Source organism: Natrix helvetica (genome assembly GCF_964273705.1).
Source record: "Natrix helvetica genome assembly, chromosome: 9".
NCBI classification, from domain to species: Eukaryota; Metazoa; Chordata; class Lepidosauria; order Squamata; family Natricidae; genus Natrix; species Natrix helvetica.
In genome coordinates this window covers 7724767-7742285 of record NC_138560.1, presented here as the reverse complement: position 1 = coordinate 7742285, position 17519 = coordinate 7724767, and the positions used below count along the sequence as shown (strand labels likewise).

Here is a 17519-nt window from a genome sequence, read left to right as displayed (position 1 = left end):
ATGCCAGGGGTGCCTGTGATGGCCTGAGTGCTCCACCAGCGAAAACGGGCTCCTGAGGTCCATTTTCGGCCATGATGGCCTCCTGCAGCCCTCTGCCAGTGAAAACGGAACTCAAAGGGGCCACGTGGGGCCCCCTCAAGCTCTGTTTTCATTGGCAGACGGCTGCAGGAGACCGTCGTTGCTGAAAACGGAGCCTGGGAGGGCCGAACGTGGCCCTCCCAAGCTCCATGTTCACTGACAGAGGCACTATGGGGCAGTCCGCTGTTTCCAGGGTGGCTCGTGGACCTGATATAAGCACCCTGTGGGCCGGATATGGCCCGTGGACCTTGGGTTTGACACCCCTGCAATAAAATAAGGACCCAGATTGTTGGGGGCAATAGGCTGACTCCGTAAACCGCTGAGAGAGGGCTGTAAAGCACTGTGAAGCGGTATATGGATCTAAACACTTGCTATTGTTCTAGATGTGTGAGGAAAACCTATCTCAGAATCTCCCCAGGAAGGGATCCTTCCAGGAACTGACCCTGCTCAACTCCGGTGACAATGGAAGCAAAGTTGTCATCCAACAAGATCATATCGGCAGCATTTTTGGCTGCATCGGATCCGGCAATGCCCATCGCGACTCCGATATCGGCTTTCTTCAGCGCCGGGGAGTCGTTCACCCCGTCTCCTGTAACAGCCACAATTGCACCCTGTGGACAAGAGCGAGACGTGTGAGACAGAACAAAGATTTGTAATGGGCAACCCTTCTCTCTAGTATTCCATGCGCTCAGAGGGAATTGCCATGCCGTGTCTTTCTTCTTGGCCTTCATTCTGGAAAGGTATAGCTTTGGTATTTTTCCGTGTAGGAGACAATATTTTTTTCTTAAAAACATTTACCTAAAAATGGAGGGACATTTTATACACACGGGGTGGGGGTGGAGAGGCGAGAGAAGAACAGCGGTTGCGAACCTGCGATACCTTATCTCTGCAAATTAGCTTCACAAGCGAAACTTCTGATTGCAGAGACAAGCTAACAGGTTTCCTCCAATCATGAGACTTATGTAACTGATGTCAGCTGATGCTGCGGACACCGTGTAGCCAGTACCCAGATACGGCAGGGAGCGGTAATGTCGGAGCGTTCTGAGCCCATAAAAATGTCAGAAAAATAAAAAATAAATACCAGTACCAGTAAGTGAATGTCTTACTCTGCAAGATAGAATAGAATAGAATAGAATAACAGAGTTGGAAGGGACTTTGGAGGTTTTCTAGTCCAACCCCCTGCCTAGGCAGGCAACCCTACAGCACTTCAGACAAATGGTTATCCAACATCTTCTTAAAAACTTCCAGTGTTGGTGCATTCACAAATTCTGGAGGCAAATTGTTCCACTGATTCATTATTCTGTCAGGAATTTTCTCCTTAGTTCTTCTCTCCTTGATTAGTTTCTACCCATTGCTTCTTGTTCTACCCTAAAGTGCTTTGGAGAATAGTTTGACTCAAGTTTTTTATAAGAAGTTTGGATCTTACCAGTTTCTGACAGCTTTCTACAATGATGAGCTTCTGCTGTGGAGAAGTGCGAGCAAAGACCATCTCTGGATGCATCTTGAGGATCTCAACCAACTCTTCACTTTCCATATCTTTCAATTGACCTCCATTGATCACACATGCCCGGGCATCCCTAGGAATAAGAGAGAAACCCTCTTCAAGATTAGGAAACCTCCCAATAGCACCCCAACAATGCCATATGACTTCTTCCCTTGCACAGAATATCTTCCTTGTCCGTTGCCACTGTCACTCAAAGTAGCTCTTTAACATGCCTTGTGTTAAGATGCTCACCGCTTGTTAACCTGCTCCACGGGGATGCGGAGGCGGGCGGCGATATCTTCAACAGTTTCGCTGCCCTCTGAGATGATGCCAACACTGGCAGCAATGGCTTTGGCGGTGATTGGATGGTCTCCTGTTACCATGATCACCTGGGGGAAAAAAATGGGAGGAGTGGGTGGGGATTTTTTAACAGATTAACAGAGTTGGAAGGGACCTTGTAGGTCATCTAGTCCAACCTCCCGCCCAAGCAGGAGACCCTACATCATTTCTGACAGATGGAAATCCAGTCTCTTCTTGAAAGCTTCCAGTGATGAAGCTCCCATAACTTCTGAAGGCAACTTCAGTTCCATCAGTTGATTGTTCTCACTGTCAGAAAATTTCTCCTTATTTCTAGGTTGAATCTCTCCTTGATCAGTTTCCATCCATTGTTCCTTGTCTGGCCTTCGGGTGCTTTGGAGAATAGCTTGTCCCCTTCCTCTCTGTGGCAGACCCTCATATATTGGAAGATTGCTATCATGTCTTCCCATAGTCCTTCTTTTCAATAAACTAGACATACCCAGTTCCTGCAACCGTTCTTCATATGTTTTAGCCTCCAGTCCCCTCATCATCCTGGTTGCTCTTCTCTGCACTCTTTCTAGAGTCTCCACATCTTTTTTATAGTGTGTAATAACCAAAAGTGGATGCAGTACTCTAGATGTGGTCTTACCAAGGCTTTATTAGTATTAGTACCTCCCTTGATCTTGACTGTATCCCTCTGTTAATGCAATTTAGGATTGTGTTGGATTTTTTGACTGCCACCGCACACTGCTACCTGATATTTTATTGGTTGTCCACTAAGATTCAAAGGTCACTCTCACACTTACTGCTATTAAGCCTGCAACAGTTGTTTCTAAACTTATTTGTCACACTAACCCAAATATTATGGAGCTGATGCCTAACATATCTAGAAGCTTCTGATTAGGAAAGAACCATTCTAGGATCTTGTAAGATTTCAATGTGTCAACATCTGGCTTTCATAGCATTACTACGAATATTTTCCCAACCATTGACGTCAGAACATCTGATGAACTTACCCGGATACCTGCAGTACGGCATTTCATGACGGCATCCGGCACAGTGGCTCTAGGTGGATCGATCATAGAGATAAGGCCTGCAAAGCATAGCCCACTAGTGGGGAAGTTTGTTTCATCACTGTCAAAGTGGTAGCCACGGGGGAACTCATTCTGGGGAAGGTAGAGGTGGCAGAAACCTGTGGAGGAGAGGGAAGCATTGCGAGACCGACTTCATAAGCCCATAAATCAAGCTACTTATTCAAATATCAGTACAGCTCCATCTTCACTTAGCCCACAGTGCTCAAACTTGGCATTTGGTGCTTCACTTCATAGTTCAGGTTTCTCACAATCCCAAGTAGTTGATACCACTGAGGGTATTGATGGATACTTGGGTAGTTGCCATACACAGGATGAAGCTCAAGAAGCTTTCCGACATTATTTAAATTTCCTGAATGTTGCTCCTGTAAAATACCTCTGAGAAATTGTTGGAGAGGTACAGTGATGGCTCCATGCTGCTCACAAGAGCATAATTGCTACCTGGAAGGGTCCAACAGGTCAGTGAAGGAGAAGATCCAGAAAGAGGGCCTTTTGTTGAGGTTCTTCTCCAAGATAAAACTAGCCTACCAGTAGGGAGTTGTAGAGATTTTTATTAAAAAAAATACTTAATGAAAACTTCAGTCATTGATATCATTATTTCTTACCCAGCACACGCTCGCCCAGTCCACCAAGGTCCATATAAGCTGTTTGGAACGCTTCCCTCCATTGCTCGTCAAGGGCCAACTCCTGGCCCTTAATCATAATGGTAGAACAGCGTTCCAGGATCCTCTCAGGAGCACCTTTCATCACCAGCAGATGGCGCTGGTCTCTGGGATCGTCAAGCTCATGGACAGACAGCTGAAAGTAAGGGAAGACCATAGAATCCATTAGATTTGTCCTTACCCATTGTGCAGCTTTCTAGCTTCTTGGATAGCGGCAGTGAACTAAGCAGGAAGGGAAGGAGTCTGGTTTTAAATGCCAGATTAATTCAGTACTATTTGTATCAGAGTTCCCCTTGCTGAACTTCTTGGAAACCAGGGGACAGAAAGTCACCTGGAATTTGTTGGTGGAGTTGAAGGGAACCTCGCAGACTTTTTTGTAGCGCTCCCGGTACTCCATGACGTTGCCGAGGGTGATTTCAGAGAACTTCAGTAGGGCCGTCTCTGAAGCATCTCCAATCACAATACGCTGGGATTGAAAAGGGAGAGAAAATAAGAGAAACAGAATCAGCACCGTTGACGTGCTGGCTGAATTTGCATTTCTACTGGATCAATATTGATCAACGTTGGCTGCTTTAAGATGAGTGGACTTCAACTCACAACATTCCTCCGAAGGCAAGATAGTTAAAATGAGATGGGGTAGCTGGTGCAGAAGCAACTTTTCTAGGTTTTTGATTGCCCCAAACTTGGGTTTGACTTGAACAGCTGACCCAACCTCACTGCTTTTCAAGTGTGTTTCATGATAAGCCTCATCTTCTGACTTTAACTGGTTTGGTTGAGGATGCGAGGAGTTGCAACTGATTGCCTATTGTGGACAAAACCTCTAGCAGTGTTTATCAAATTTGGCCACTTTAAGACACGCTGGTTGGGGGAATTCTGGGAGCCGAAGTCCACGTGTCTTAAAGTGCCAAGTTTCAAAAAAATTGGCTTAAAGCCTTCCCCATCGACTTTGCTTGTCAGACATTTGCAAAAGGAGATCACATGACCTCCAGGACCGGTTGCAACGGGGCCTGGCGTCCACCACATGAATGTGCGGAGTGCTCGCATGCGTCTTTACCTCTTGTGACACCTCTGCGAGCCTCTGCGACACTGCAGCTGCTCGGTGGAGCATCATGCAGGCGCCGTGCGCTCCATGTGCATGTGCAGAAGCAACGAAGAGCTCAAATACATATAAGGAGCATGCATGGGCCCTCCAGAGTTCTCCACTGGCTCTCCAGAACGGGTCAGAACCTTCTGAATACCACCTCTGCAGCCAGCGATCAAAGCTAAGGGTTCTCCCGAACCCACGCGATCACGCAGGAGCCCACCACTGCATCATACCCTAAATAAATAAATAATAATCCATACAAACGTTTCTTACCCGTGGCACCGGTACACTATCCTGTCCTGATTTGAAAGAAGCCCGGTTGCAAAGGCTCACCACTTTACACAGAGCTCGCCAGGTCTCAGAGGACTGATCAAAAGTTTGCCCTGTAAAGCAGAATGAGAAGCAACAGGCAGCAACGTGGCAGGTTTTCCGCCCTGTAAGCTTAGGGTGGGCAACCTGGTGCCCATCACGACCCACTACCCCTCTGCTTGTTGCTAGGCTTGCAAATACCTGACTGGTCTTCTGTAGTGTCCGCCGTGTGGATTTGGTTGTCGAACCAAAGGTGTGAGACCGTCATTCGATTCTGGGTGAGCGTCCCGGTTTTATCCGAGCAGATGACCGATGTAGAGCCCAGTGTTTCAACAGCTTCCAGATTCTTGACCACACAGTTTTTCCTGGCCAGTCGCTTGGCTGTGAGGGACAGACAGACCTATCCAAGGAGGATGAGAGGGAGGTGGGGTGAGGAAGAGGGGATAGGAAACAAGTGAGGTCCAATATTTGGAACTTGGGATAACTAAAGTCAACTTAGGTTGAGTGCGTTAAGCCATTTGTTCAAGACTGACCCTACTCCCAATTTTATGCTTTTGGGTGGCTGGAAGATATGGGAAAAGTAGTCCCAAGGGTACTCTTTCAGGGGGCAACTGGACTTCTTTGTTTTTTCTTTTGAAAACCTTTTACTTCTCATCCAAGAAGCTTCTTCAGCTCTGACAGGATAGTGGGGAATGGAAGGATTTATATTCCTTGCAGACAGCTGGTCATTTGCATCCTTTTAGGGGGTTATTAAAGCACTTGGAAGTTTATTTGTGTCCTTGCAGGGTTTGTCTGCAAGGAATATAAATCCTTCCATTCCCCACTATCCTGTCAGAGCTGAAGAAGCTTCTTGGATGAGAAGTGAAAGGTCTTTAAAAGGGGGAAAAAGATTTGCCTCCTGAAAAAGCACCTTTGGGACAATCATTACCTGGATGACTGAGAATCTCTACAGACTTATGGGGAAAGTAGTGCAGAATATCTGAAGGATACCATGTTGGGTAGGATAATTTAGATCATCCCTGTCTGTTTGGTTGGGTGATAAGTCTTTGAACTGTGGAAAATATTTTGTTAGTTGAGATGCTGCCTGGGGAAGGTGTCTATGGAGATTCTCAGTCATCTCCATATCGTAGTTGTCCCAAAGATGCTTTTTCAAAAGGCAACTGGACTTGGTTTTTTCCTTGAAGATGTTTTGCTTCTCACCCAAGAAGTTTTTTCACTTCTGATGGAATGGTGGAGAATGGAAGGATTTATATTTCTTGCAGCACTCTGGTCATTAGCACTCTTCCTTCCGCAGAGTGGGAGGGCAGTGGTGAAATTCATTTTTTTTACTACCGGTTCTGTGGGTGTGACTTGGTGGGCGTGGTGTGGCTTGGTGGGAGTGGCTTGGTGGGCATGGCGGGGGAAGGATACTGAAAAATACCCATTTCCACCCCACTTTGGGGCCAGCCAGAGGTGGCATTTGCCTGTTCTCCGAACTACTCAAAATTTCTGCTACTGGTTCTCCAGAACCTGCTGGATTTCACCCCTGGGGGAAGGGTACGACACCATCTCCTGTTTACAACAACGTCAGGGGGGTCCAAGAAGGTTCCACACCCACTGGCACTATCTGAGTGACCCTGAGGGCACAGATAAACCTCCAAACAAAGTCCAACTGCCTTTTAAAAAAGCACCTTTGGGACTTCCTGGTGGAGATGCCAGGGAGTGATCACAGTACTTCCTTCATACCAAGCAACATGTGGAAGATGTTATGGAAAGAACAGGGGGAAAGTATTCAGAAAGAACTCATACTGTTTATCTTGCGATACTTACTGTGACCGTTGCTAGAAGGCCCTCAGGGACATAAGCCACCACAATTGCCATGAAAAAGACCATAGCCTTGAGGAAGGGGTAGCCGATCACCATGGCGACAACAAAGAAGGTGAAACCAAAGAAAATGGCCAAGCCAGCTATGATGTCCACAAAATGTTCAATCTCAATAGCAATGGGCGTCTTCTCATTCTCCACTCCTGAAGCCAGGCTGGCGATGCGCCCAATGATGGTACGGTCCCCGGTGTTAATGATAATACCAGTGGCAGTTCCTGAAAAAGAAGAAGGGAAGAGCTAGATGCTGCCAGAGGACAACCAATGTCTCCCCCCCCCCAAAAAAACCCCAGTGCTTCCTACCTTCTAAGCACATGGTTGAGAAGAAGGCGATGTTCCTTGTTTCTAAGGGGCTCTCATGGGTGCATTCTGGGGTACGGTTTTGAGGTTCAGATTCCCCCGTCAAAGAGGAATTATCCACCTAGAATAAAGGAGGGAAAAAGAAAGAAAGAGAAAGAAAGAAACGTTTTCTATGTGCACTGTGCCATCCATGAAACTTTGTAGGCACAACTCTTGGTATGGAGATAACAGCTCATGGCTGGAGAATTTCCAACTCTGAAATTTACATTGTGCATTTTCTTTCTTACATTATTAAAATATGTGTATGTGCAGGAGATAGGAAACATGTTTCTCTTCCCATAGATGGTTTTACAAATTGGAGTCTGTTGGGAGTATACTCCTAGTGTTGGGTAGGCAACATATATCTATATACAACAACAAATGGTCATCGTTGCTTTAAATGGGTGAATGTACTTATCAGCTGTAATTAACTTTACAATAAGAGGGAGCCAGGAGAGCTCACTCTCTCTCTCTCTCTCTGCTTGTCCTATGCTTGATGACTGGAATGTGAACTGCGACTGTAAGCAATTGTTTGTTCTTTGAATTGTGTGTGGACATATATCTACTATCACTGCTTGTGAAGCAATTATTATTAGTAAAGCTACTTGTTTTGTACTAGCAGTGTCTGAAACTCTATTCGTGTGTTTTTCTACTAGCAACGTTCTTTCTCTCTAGCTGTACATTCTGCTGCGCTACTTTCTGTCTCCCAACGGAGATACCCCTAACAGTCATTTCTGAGTTTTGGATTGATCTGAATAACTAAATCAGTGTTTCCTGATCTTGGTAGCTTCCAGGTATGTAGACTTCAATTTTCCATAATTCTCATTCAGGGCTATCCTGGCTGTGGAATTCTGGGATTCAAAGTCAACAAACCTGGAGTATTTACTTAGAAATTAATATGGAACTGCTCTATATTGAAGAACAGAATGGATAGTCAGAGTGTAAGTTGCATGTTTCGTAACAGAATGGTGACTTGAGCGTGGATCTACCAGGTCATAAGGTAATGCTGGAGTCACTTCATTATTTAGACCAGAACTACATGTTACACAGTGACCTAGAGACTGTCTGAAGTACTTCCTTCCTCTACATGAAATTAGGAGTGGGCACGTCCTTCAGTCACTTCTGCATTTCGATTGCAACTATACTATTGAAACAGTAATGCAGTGACAAGGATCACACAAGCAATGTGCAAGTAACTCACTTGTTTAGACTAGAATAGAATAGAGCTGGAAGGGACCTTGGAGGTCTTTGAGTCCAGCCCTGTGCTCAAGCAGGAGAACCTATGCTACTTCAGAGAAGTGGCAGTCTAGTTTCTTCTTAAAAACATCACTGATGGAGCGTCCATGATTTCCGAAGGCAAGCTATTCCATTGATTAATTGGCCTCACTGTTAGAAAAGTTTCTCCTTAATTCCAGGTTGCATCCCTCTTTGATTAGTTTCCAAGCATTGTTTCTCGTCCTGCCGTCTGGTGCTTTGGAGAATAATTTGACTCCCTCTTCTTTGTGGCAGATCCTCAAATACTGGAATGCTGCCATCATGTCACCCCAAGTCCTTACAATACAATACAATACAATAGTAGAGTTGGAAGGGACCTTGGAGGTCTTCTAGTCCAACCCCCTGCCTAGGCAGGAAACCCTATACCGTTTCAGACAAATAGCTATCCAACATCTTCTTAAAGACTTCCAGTGTTGGGGCATTCACAACTTCTGGAGGCAATTTCTGTTCCACTGATTAATTGTTCTAGCTGTCAGGAAATTTCTTTTCTCTAGACTAGACCTTCTTTTCTCTAGCCTAGACAAAGCCAAATCCTGCAGCCGTTCTTCCTATGTTTTAGTCTCCAGGCCTATGATCATCTTAGTTGCTCTTCTCTGAACTTTTTTTCCAAAGTCTCAACATCCTTTTTGTGGCATGGTAACCAAAATTGGTTGCAATATTCCTGGTGTGGTCTTACTAGGGTTTTATAAAGTGGTACTAATACTTCACGTGATCTCGATTCTATGTCTCTGTTTATACAACCCAGGATTGTATTCGCTTTTTTGGCCGCTGCTGCACACACTGCTGTGTGATATTTAAGTAATCCTTTCTCTAGTTTCTTTCATTCTCCCAGTGAAACGAACGGGCCAAACTTTATCATCTTTCTCCAGCAGAGGGTGGGAAAAGCAAACTGTTTGGAGTGGGGTGAGGTCACCTTTATCACCCTTATAGGAACAACCTTCTTCCTTCTTTAGGTACCTTGCATCCTTGACCAGTGATGATCCTGATGTCTGCTGGGACTCTGTCTCCCCCTTTGATCTCCACCAAGTCACCCACGACCAGCTGATTAGCATTGATCTGGAACTTGTCACCATCTCGAATCACTGTGGCTTGCTGTATTTGGGATGAAGAGGAGAAACCAAGTCCTGGATTTGGACTTCCAACATTCTTTTCTTCCATTAACACCCCCCCTGCCTCCCACCCCCCGCAAAGCAGGGGAAAACTCCCAGATGGTCAAATAATTTATTTCCAGATGCACGGGGGATACTGGGAGCCATTCCTTTTTACCTGCGGCACGAGATTCTTGAAACTTGCAATGATGTTTGTGCTTTTAAACTCTTGATAGTAACCAAAGCAGCCAGTCACAACCACAACAGCGATAAGAGCAACGGCCAAGTATAACTAAACAAGAAGGAAAGAAATATATATATATATGCTGCACTGCTTCAATTAATCCTGGCAGACATCACATTTATTATACCGCCATTCTTTATTAACAAATAGCTTCTTTAACAACCATTCCCAAACAGGACAATAATAAACACTAGTAAATATTCGTTTTCTGGCCAATATGCCCAGAGGTGGTATTCAGCCAGTTTGTACCAGTTCACCTGAACTGGGAGTGGAAATTGCGGGTGGGCCTACCCACCCACCTCCTTGACTCTATGCCGTCCTATTTAGGCAGGTTTTTGAGGCCAGGCACATGTGCGGAAGGCGCGCGGAAGGAAGCAAAGCACGTGCGCGGTAGGGGTGCGTGTGCATGGCGAACCGGTGGTAACAAAATGTGAAACCCAGCGCTGCATATACCCATTTACACCTGAGCATAAAAGCTGTCCGTGAGAAACGGGTTTGAGTTTCAGGCAACAGCTTTGAGCTGGGAAGAGTTCTAAATAAATCAATTGAGGTGACAGCTGAGCTTCTTAACCTGTAAATAGCACTTTTAAGGAAAGCCTGAGATTCCCTTGAAAAGCAGCTCAAGAGAAATAGCTTGTTTAAACAATCTCCCTGCTTGCTTAACAAGAAGGTAGCTGGAAGTGATTGTGTTTGCTAAAGGAGGAGAAGGCGGACTAGAAAATATCCCTGGGGTCTATGAGGTTTAAAGTTTATCTGCTAAAATATAGATTCTTCTTTTGTCATATTTGCATTTCGTATTTATTAGTTTGTCAAACATCTGTCATCGGACGTTGGCGATCATGTTGGCAATCCTACTTTTATCAACAGCTGCACGAAAAAGTGCTGTTGAGTTTTCTCCAGACCAGTCCCTTAGATTTTGAAGCCATGATGCTCTTATTCTGCCTGGACCTCTTTTGCCTTCGATCTTTCCCTGGAGGATTAAGTGAAGGGTGCCGTATTTTTCCGGGTGTCGCATCACATGTGTGAGATATTCTGGCCATTAGATGGCAGCAAACAGATTTTTGTAGCCGTCTATTACAGTGGTGAAATTCATTTTTTTTTTTTTTACTACCTGTTCTGTGGGCACGGCTTGGCATGGCTTGCTGGGCGTGGCAGGGAAGGATACTGCAAAATCACCCATTCCCACTCTGTGGCCAGCCAGAGGTGGTATTTGCCGGTTCTCCGAACTACTCAAAATTTCCGTTACCGGTTCTCCAGAACCTGTCAGAACCTGCTGGATTTCACCCCTGATCTATTATTCTATGTCAGGGGTGTCCAAACTTGGGAACTTTAAGACTTGTGGACTTCAACTCCCAGAATTCCCCAGCCAGCCATGCTGGCTGGGGAATTCTGGGAGTTGAAGTCCACAAGTCTTAAAGTTCCCAAGTTTGGACACCCCTGTTCTATGTCAATGGTCCCCAACCTGTCTGGCCTGGTGGAGAAGGGGAGAGGGGATGGTTCTCTGCAAGTGCCTACAGCTTGCACAAGTGGCGCTTTGTGTGTGAATGCCTGCCACTCGCACAAGTGGAGTTGCACACGTGAGCGTGCACTCTCCCGCCGCTCACATTGCTCAGTTTCAAACGGGTTGCAGCCCAGGGGTTGGGGAACCCTGATCTACATATCATCTGAATTTTTTCAGCCTAAATATGGTAACCGTTCAGAAGCCCAACTTTGTTGTTCTGAATTCATCTGCTCCTAGGGATCCAACATCTTTCAAGGTATACAATTAAATCGTGATATTAAAACCTAGAGAAGAAACGGTTAATTCTTGACCCTGCCCACCTGAGGCTTAGCCCCACCCACTTTGCATCCTCACTCTGTCTACTATTGCCTCTCTCTGTCCCGGTGACCCCCAATTGATGGTCTGCTTCTGCTGCGGGGCACTTACATTGTCTGCGCTGGTAAGATCGCCTTGGCCACACTGGATGCCAAAGGCGATGAGACAGATGGCAGCTGCCACCCACATCAGGCACTGCAGCCCCCCAGCCAGCTGACGTGCAAACTTCACGTACTCTGGAGTGCCTTTGGGGGGCTTCAATTCATTGGGACCATCACGAAGGAAAATCTCTCCGGCCACTGTGCTGGTCAAACCCTGGAAACAGATAGACAAGGAGGCCAGATATCAATATGTAGTAATAATGAACCAGTAATGCCCCTGACTCCTAGACTTTTGCCCATCATGGATTCAATGAAAGTGGCTATCAATTTAGGTAAATATAAAGGTTCCCCTCGCACATATGTGCTAGTCGTTCCTGACTCTAGGGGGCCAGTGCTCATCTCCATTTCAAAGCCAAAGAGCCGGCACTGTCCAAAGACATCTTTGTGGTCATATGGCTGGCATGACTCAACACCAAAGGCGCATGGAACGCTGTTACCTTGCCACCAAAGTGGTCCCTATTTTTCTACTTGCATTTTTACATGCTTTTTGAACTGCTAGGTTGGGAGAAACTAGGACAAGTAACAGGAGCTCACTCTGTTACACGGCGCTAGGGATTCGAACCGCTGAACTGCCGACCTTTCTGATTGCCAAGCTCAGTGTCTTAGCCACTGAGCCACCTCAGTGCAATCAATTTAGGGCAGCCTTATTCCCCATGTACCACTTCCTTTCAACTAGATGGCCACCGTACTTTCAAGGCTGCAGAAGGGGTTATGATGAACTATGAAAACATGTGTTCCTTTCGGTTTGCTGATAATGCTCTTTTTGTCAGAGGGCTTCACCTTCTTGATGTTGGTCCTATATTTCCTCTCCAATTCTTCTATAGACAACTGATGATCATCCTAAAAGGAGGAGAGACCCAAGATAAGAATATGATTTCAGTGGATGGAGAGATGCTGTCTTTTGAGCATGGTCCTTCATTCAATGTTCTCTCCTGCTGTTTTGTATAAATACATAAGCACAGTCAACAAATGTTTCTTCAGGTTAACAAGATAAACTCACAAAACAAAAGCATGAAATGATTTCAAAATTCCAGATAAGTGGGAATTGATTCTGGATGCCAGGAGATTAAATTCCAGACATGAAGCATATCGGGCATGAAGGCAAAGAATAAATAGCATTACAGATGGGGGGGAAAAAAGCAATTTAGCTTGTATATTTAATCATACACAGCTGGTATTAAACAGTAATATAATTGATTACATTGTCTCAGAAAAATTGAAAAGGCACAGTATCGAACATAATTTGCAGCTCTAACATTTGCATACCAAAATGCTTAGGAAACAAAATAATTAATTCCAAATGCCCTTGAAATGAGGCAATCTCTGTTATTCAGAGAGGTTTGAAGAGAGGTTAATTGTGAATTATGAAATGGATTAGATCAGGGGTGTCCAAACTTGGCAACTTTAAGACTTGTGGACTTCAACTCCCAGAATTCCCCAGCCAGCAAGTTGCCAAGTTTGGACACCCCTGGATTAGATTGATGATACCTGATGGAATTAACATTGTTTTTGTTCATATAAACAAGGCTCAGTTGGATCACCCTTGACAACAAAAGCGCGTATAGTCAAGGCTATGGTTTTCCCAGTTGCAACATGTGGCTGTGAAAGTTGGACTATATGAAAGGCTGAGCGCCAAAGAATGGAGACTTTTGAACTCTGGTGCTGGAGAAGACTCCTATGAGTCCCTTGGACTGCAAAGCGATAAAACCAGTCAGTCCTAGAGGAGATCAACCCTGACTGCTCTTTAGAAGGCCAAATCCTGAAGAGGAAATTCAAAGACTTTGGCCACCTAATGAGAATGAAGGACTCACTGGAGAAGAGCCGCATGCTGGGTAAAGATTGAGGGCAAAAGAAGAAGGGGACGGCAGAGAATGAGGTGGGTGGATGGAGTCACCAAAGATGTCGGTGTGAGCTTAAATGGACTCAGGGGGATGGTAGAGGACAGGGAGGCCTGGAGGAACATTGTCCATGGGGTTGCGATGGGTCGGACATGACTTCGCAACACCACCAACAAAGGATACCTGATGGAATTAACAGTGTTTTTGTTCATATAGACAAGGCTCTGAAGCCATTACTTATCATTTGCTGAAATTTCCCGAAGACCAGTGCTTTTAGAGGTACCAAAGTTGTCTCTCAAAATACTAATGGAAAAAAACAACATTCCTTCCTTGAAGTTCAGAGAGAAAATTACATTTTGTTCTGGAGAAGAATTCCTTCCCCCCCCCCCCCCCCCGAGACCAATATAATTACATTAAATGTACTCCGTAGTTTCAAATGGTTTGCCGACTGAGAAACAACAGGATGTTGCAATTGTTCCTATTGTGACTTTCCTTAATTTTGTGTGCCAAACTCTGTATGCAGCTCTTCTGCGTAGAGCTTTGGATGCAAAGTTCCTTTAGTGTCCGTTATTGATTTTATTTTTAATGTCTGCTTTTCAGATTCCAAATTCTGACTCAGTTTAAGAGAGGTTACGTGAATAAAGTGCCCCTCGTTGAATCAATCACAGCCCTGTGAGATCACTGAGTTGCATCTCTTATTGTTCATCAGAGAGTGAGGAAAATGCCACAGTGTGAACTTGGGTTCATAGATTACGAATGTGTTTTATGGATGAAGACTTTATTTCTCTTCGGCTGGTCTCTCACATCACAACTTAATTCTTTGTTGCTAAAAGTGGATATGCTTGACAAGAGGGACCATTTGTGCAGGGATGGGCTTCAAAAATTTCACCAATGGGTTCTCTGCCCAGTAGCTGGGTGGGCAGGGCTATGGTGGGTGTGGCCTAGCCAGCCTCCTGCACCATGGTGGGGGAGGGGGCGTTTTTGCCTTCCCCAGGCTTCAGACTTTCCTTCCTCTGGAGTCCGGAAATGGGCCCGTTTGGCGTGAGCTTCAATGGACTCCAGAGGTTGGTAGAGGATAGGAAGGCCTGGAGGAACGTTGTCCATGGGGTCGTGATGGGCCGGACATGACTTCGCAACTAACAATAACAACAACTTATGGCTTACCACATCCATCTCTTTCTTCATATTCTCCAACTTCTCTTTTTTCTTCAACCCTTTGTTTTTCTTCTTCTTAATCTTCACATCCATTTCCCCATCGTATTTCTCCATCTCCACTGAGTACATTTCGTACTTGTCCTAGCAGGACACAAAAAGCCAAAGAGAAAGAGGTTTGAAAGCTCAAATAGCTTTGTTAATTATTATGAATTAAGGTGTTGACGATATTCTTTTGAGCATTTTTAAAAACCCATCTCTGGAAAGCAGAATAGATTTTAAGTGCTGGGATTAAAACGAAACCAAATGCCTAGCATGAAGAGTGATGTCCACAGTGGAGGGGTGTGTGTGAGTGTCAAAAAATGTCAATTGTTGGTTACAACTACCATCTTGGCTGTTTTGACACCTTTACAGTTCTGGGGACCCCAGTGTTGACACGTTTCCTTAAACAAAATTCTCTCTATCAAATGGTTTATTAAAAAAAAAAAAATCTGATTTGTACTCAAATGTTGACCTACCATTTGGCATCAAAGGAATGGAATGAATTTAAAGACAGCTGAGTGGATACAGTACACACAATTACACTGGTTGAGTTGTTCTTTAGAATAAAGCTGATTATTCTAGGAATAGAATAGAAGGACTTCACAAAATTTCACTCTGCAATTTTACTTCGCTAGTCATGGATCTAAACTTGAGAGTCCCACAGTCATCCATACCATCTGCAGAACAGATTCAGTTTTTTTAAGTTTTATTTTTTCTTTCTTTCCATATACATTCACAAATATACATTCTTGTAGATACCATTAACATTTATCTGTTGGCTTCTAGCATTTATCACAATCCATTTAAGACTATAAAAAATACAATTGGGATCGCTTTCTTGCCACCCCACCTCTCCATCTTATTTTGCCACAACCCTACTCCTTCCTTCTTCCCAACGTCCCTTCTCTACCTTCTTCTTTCCTCCTCTCTTTCCTCTTGTAACTTTCCTTAATTTTGCTTGTCGAATTCTGTACGCAGGGTTTTTAAAAGATGTGACACTGAACGGAATGATATTTTGGGTGTTTTCCTCTTGGCCAAATGGAAAAGGAGAACAGTTGGCAGGTCCCTGAATTTTGAGACTTTCTAGTATCAGGTTGGCTGAGCGGCTGATATCAATGCAATTTTGATGACATGGGACTCGAACCAGTTACCTAAGGAGGTGTTATTTTTGTTTTGAAGTGACTTATATTTCTGTCCTAGTAGGCCTTTTCTGCTCATGCTCTGTTTGAAATTCCTTACATTAATGAATTTGATAATAGTAATTTGATAAAAGGCACTTATAAATGAAGGTGATTATATGCAGTATGTATGTATGTATGTATGTATATATATATGTGTGTATGTATGTATGTATGTATGTATGTATGTATGTATGTATATATATATGTGTGTGTGTGTGTGTGTGTGTGTGTGTGTGTGTATGTATGTATATATATATATTTGTTTTCGTAGATTTTCACGGGTGTAGGTATGCTGGTTTTGTTGTATTCGGGTCTTTTCCCGTGTAAGATTGAGATTGTCTTTGCAACGTTTCAGCGAGATCGCACTCGCCATCTTCAGGCTGTGATCTGAAAGACGGCAGCTCCGGTCACACTTTAAGCCAAAGACCACAGCCTGAAGATGGCGAGTGCGATCTCGCTGAAACGTTGCAAAGACAATCTCAATCTTACACGGGAAAAGACCCGAATACAACAAAACCAGCATATATATATATATATATATATATATATATATATATATATATATATATATATATATATATATATATATATATATATATATATATATATATATATATATATATATATATATATATATATATATATATATATATATATATATATATATATATATATATATATATATATATATATCAAAGGTTCACTGTGCTTGTCCCATTGCACCCCCTTAGATGTGCCAGGATGAACCTCCCATAGGAGACCTTGAGAAAGAAAAACCAACACTTGGAAATACTGTTACAAATCTCAAATGCAACTCTATAAGTCTATCAGCACCAGAAAAGGGAGTGAGAAGGAAATATCTCTCCCCCACCCCCCAGAACAGGGATGTCAAACTCAATTTCATTGAGGGCCACATCAGGCTAATGATTGACCTCGGAGGGATGGGCAGGCGTGGCCAACAGGGGCATGGGCATGGCCATCTTGATGCCACTCCCCAAACTGCTGGCATGTTTCCTCTTTGCATTGGGTAGACCGGGCCGAAGCGATGCAGGCTGGCCTCTTACATTTCCCAGGACGGCCCAAGTGGGAATTGAGTTTGACACCCCTGCCCTAGAAGTTGTTTATTTATACAGTACTTTACAATACTTTACACACCTATTTAACTAACAAAAAGATGAAAAGCTTTGTCCAGGGCAAGTCGTAATTTAGAAAACCTATTTACACAAAGCTGATGGAAAACCAACAATGCTGCATTCTTCTTTTGCAAAGTTGATATCCAGATGGTTTCTGGAGACCAGGCATTTGCCTGCCCTGCCTGCCTGTGGTTTTCCCACTAACAAATGTCCATGTGAAAATGAGTGCTCAATTTCCTTTCACTGCTGGATAAATAAGGACTCACCCTCTATAGATATTATGGTATTTTTCGCAGTATAAGACACACCAAGGTTCTGAAGAGGCAATTTTTTTAAAAAAAGTAGGCAGGTAAAGGGAGAGAGAGGGAGAGAAAGAGAGAGAAATA

The 17519-nt window shown here is 44.1% G+C and overlaps 1 protein-coding gene across 1 annotated transcript in view; it reads right to left on the bottom strand.

Annotated features, from left to right (window-relative positions):
• Positions 1-17519, bottom strand: part of ATP4A (ATPase H+/K+ transporting subunit alpha) — a gene marked incomplete at its 5' end in the record, with an annotated part of 43543 nt that overhangs the window by 7879 nt on the left and 18145 nt on the right. The window contains 15 exons of the mRNA XM_081961667.1: positions 521-689; positions 1505-1655; positions 1814-1950; positions 2875-3050; positions 3555-3747; positions 3943-4077; positions 4969-5078; positions 5206-5404; positions 6814-7082; positions 7168-7285; positions 9436-9570; positions 9745-9858; positions 11738-11941; positions 12568-12627; positions 14790-14921. Coding sequence (XP_081817793.1) covers positions 521-689; positions 1505-1655; positions 1814-1950; positions 2875-3050; positions 3555-3747; positions 3943-4077; positions 4969-5078; positions 5206-5404; positions 6814-7082; positions 7168-7285; positions 9436-9570; positions 9745-9858; positions 11738-11941; positions 12568-12627; positions 14790-14921 — 2302 coding nt within the window. The remainder of the gene's footprint in view (positions 1-520; positions 690-1504; positions 1656-1813; positions 1951-2874; positions 3051-3554; positions 3748-3942; positions 4078-4968; positions 5079-5205; positions 5405-6813; positions 7083-7167; positions 7286-9435; positions 9571-9744; positions 9859-11737; positions 11942-12567; positions 12628-14789; positions 14922-17519) is intronic.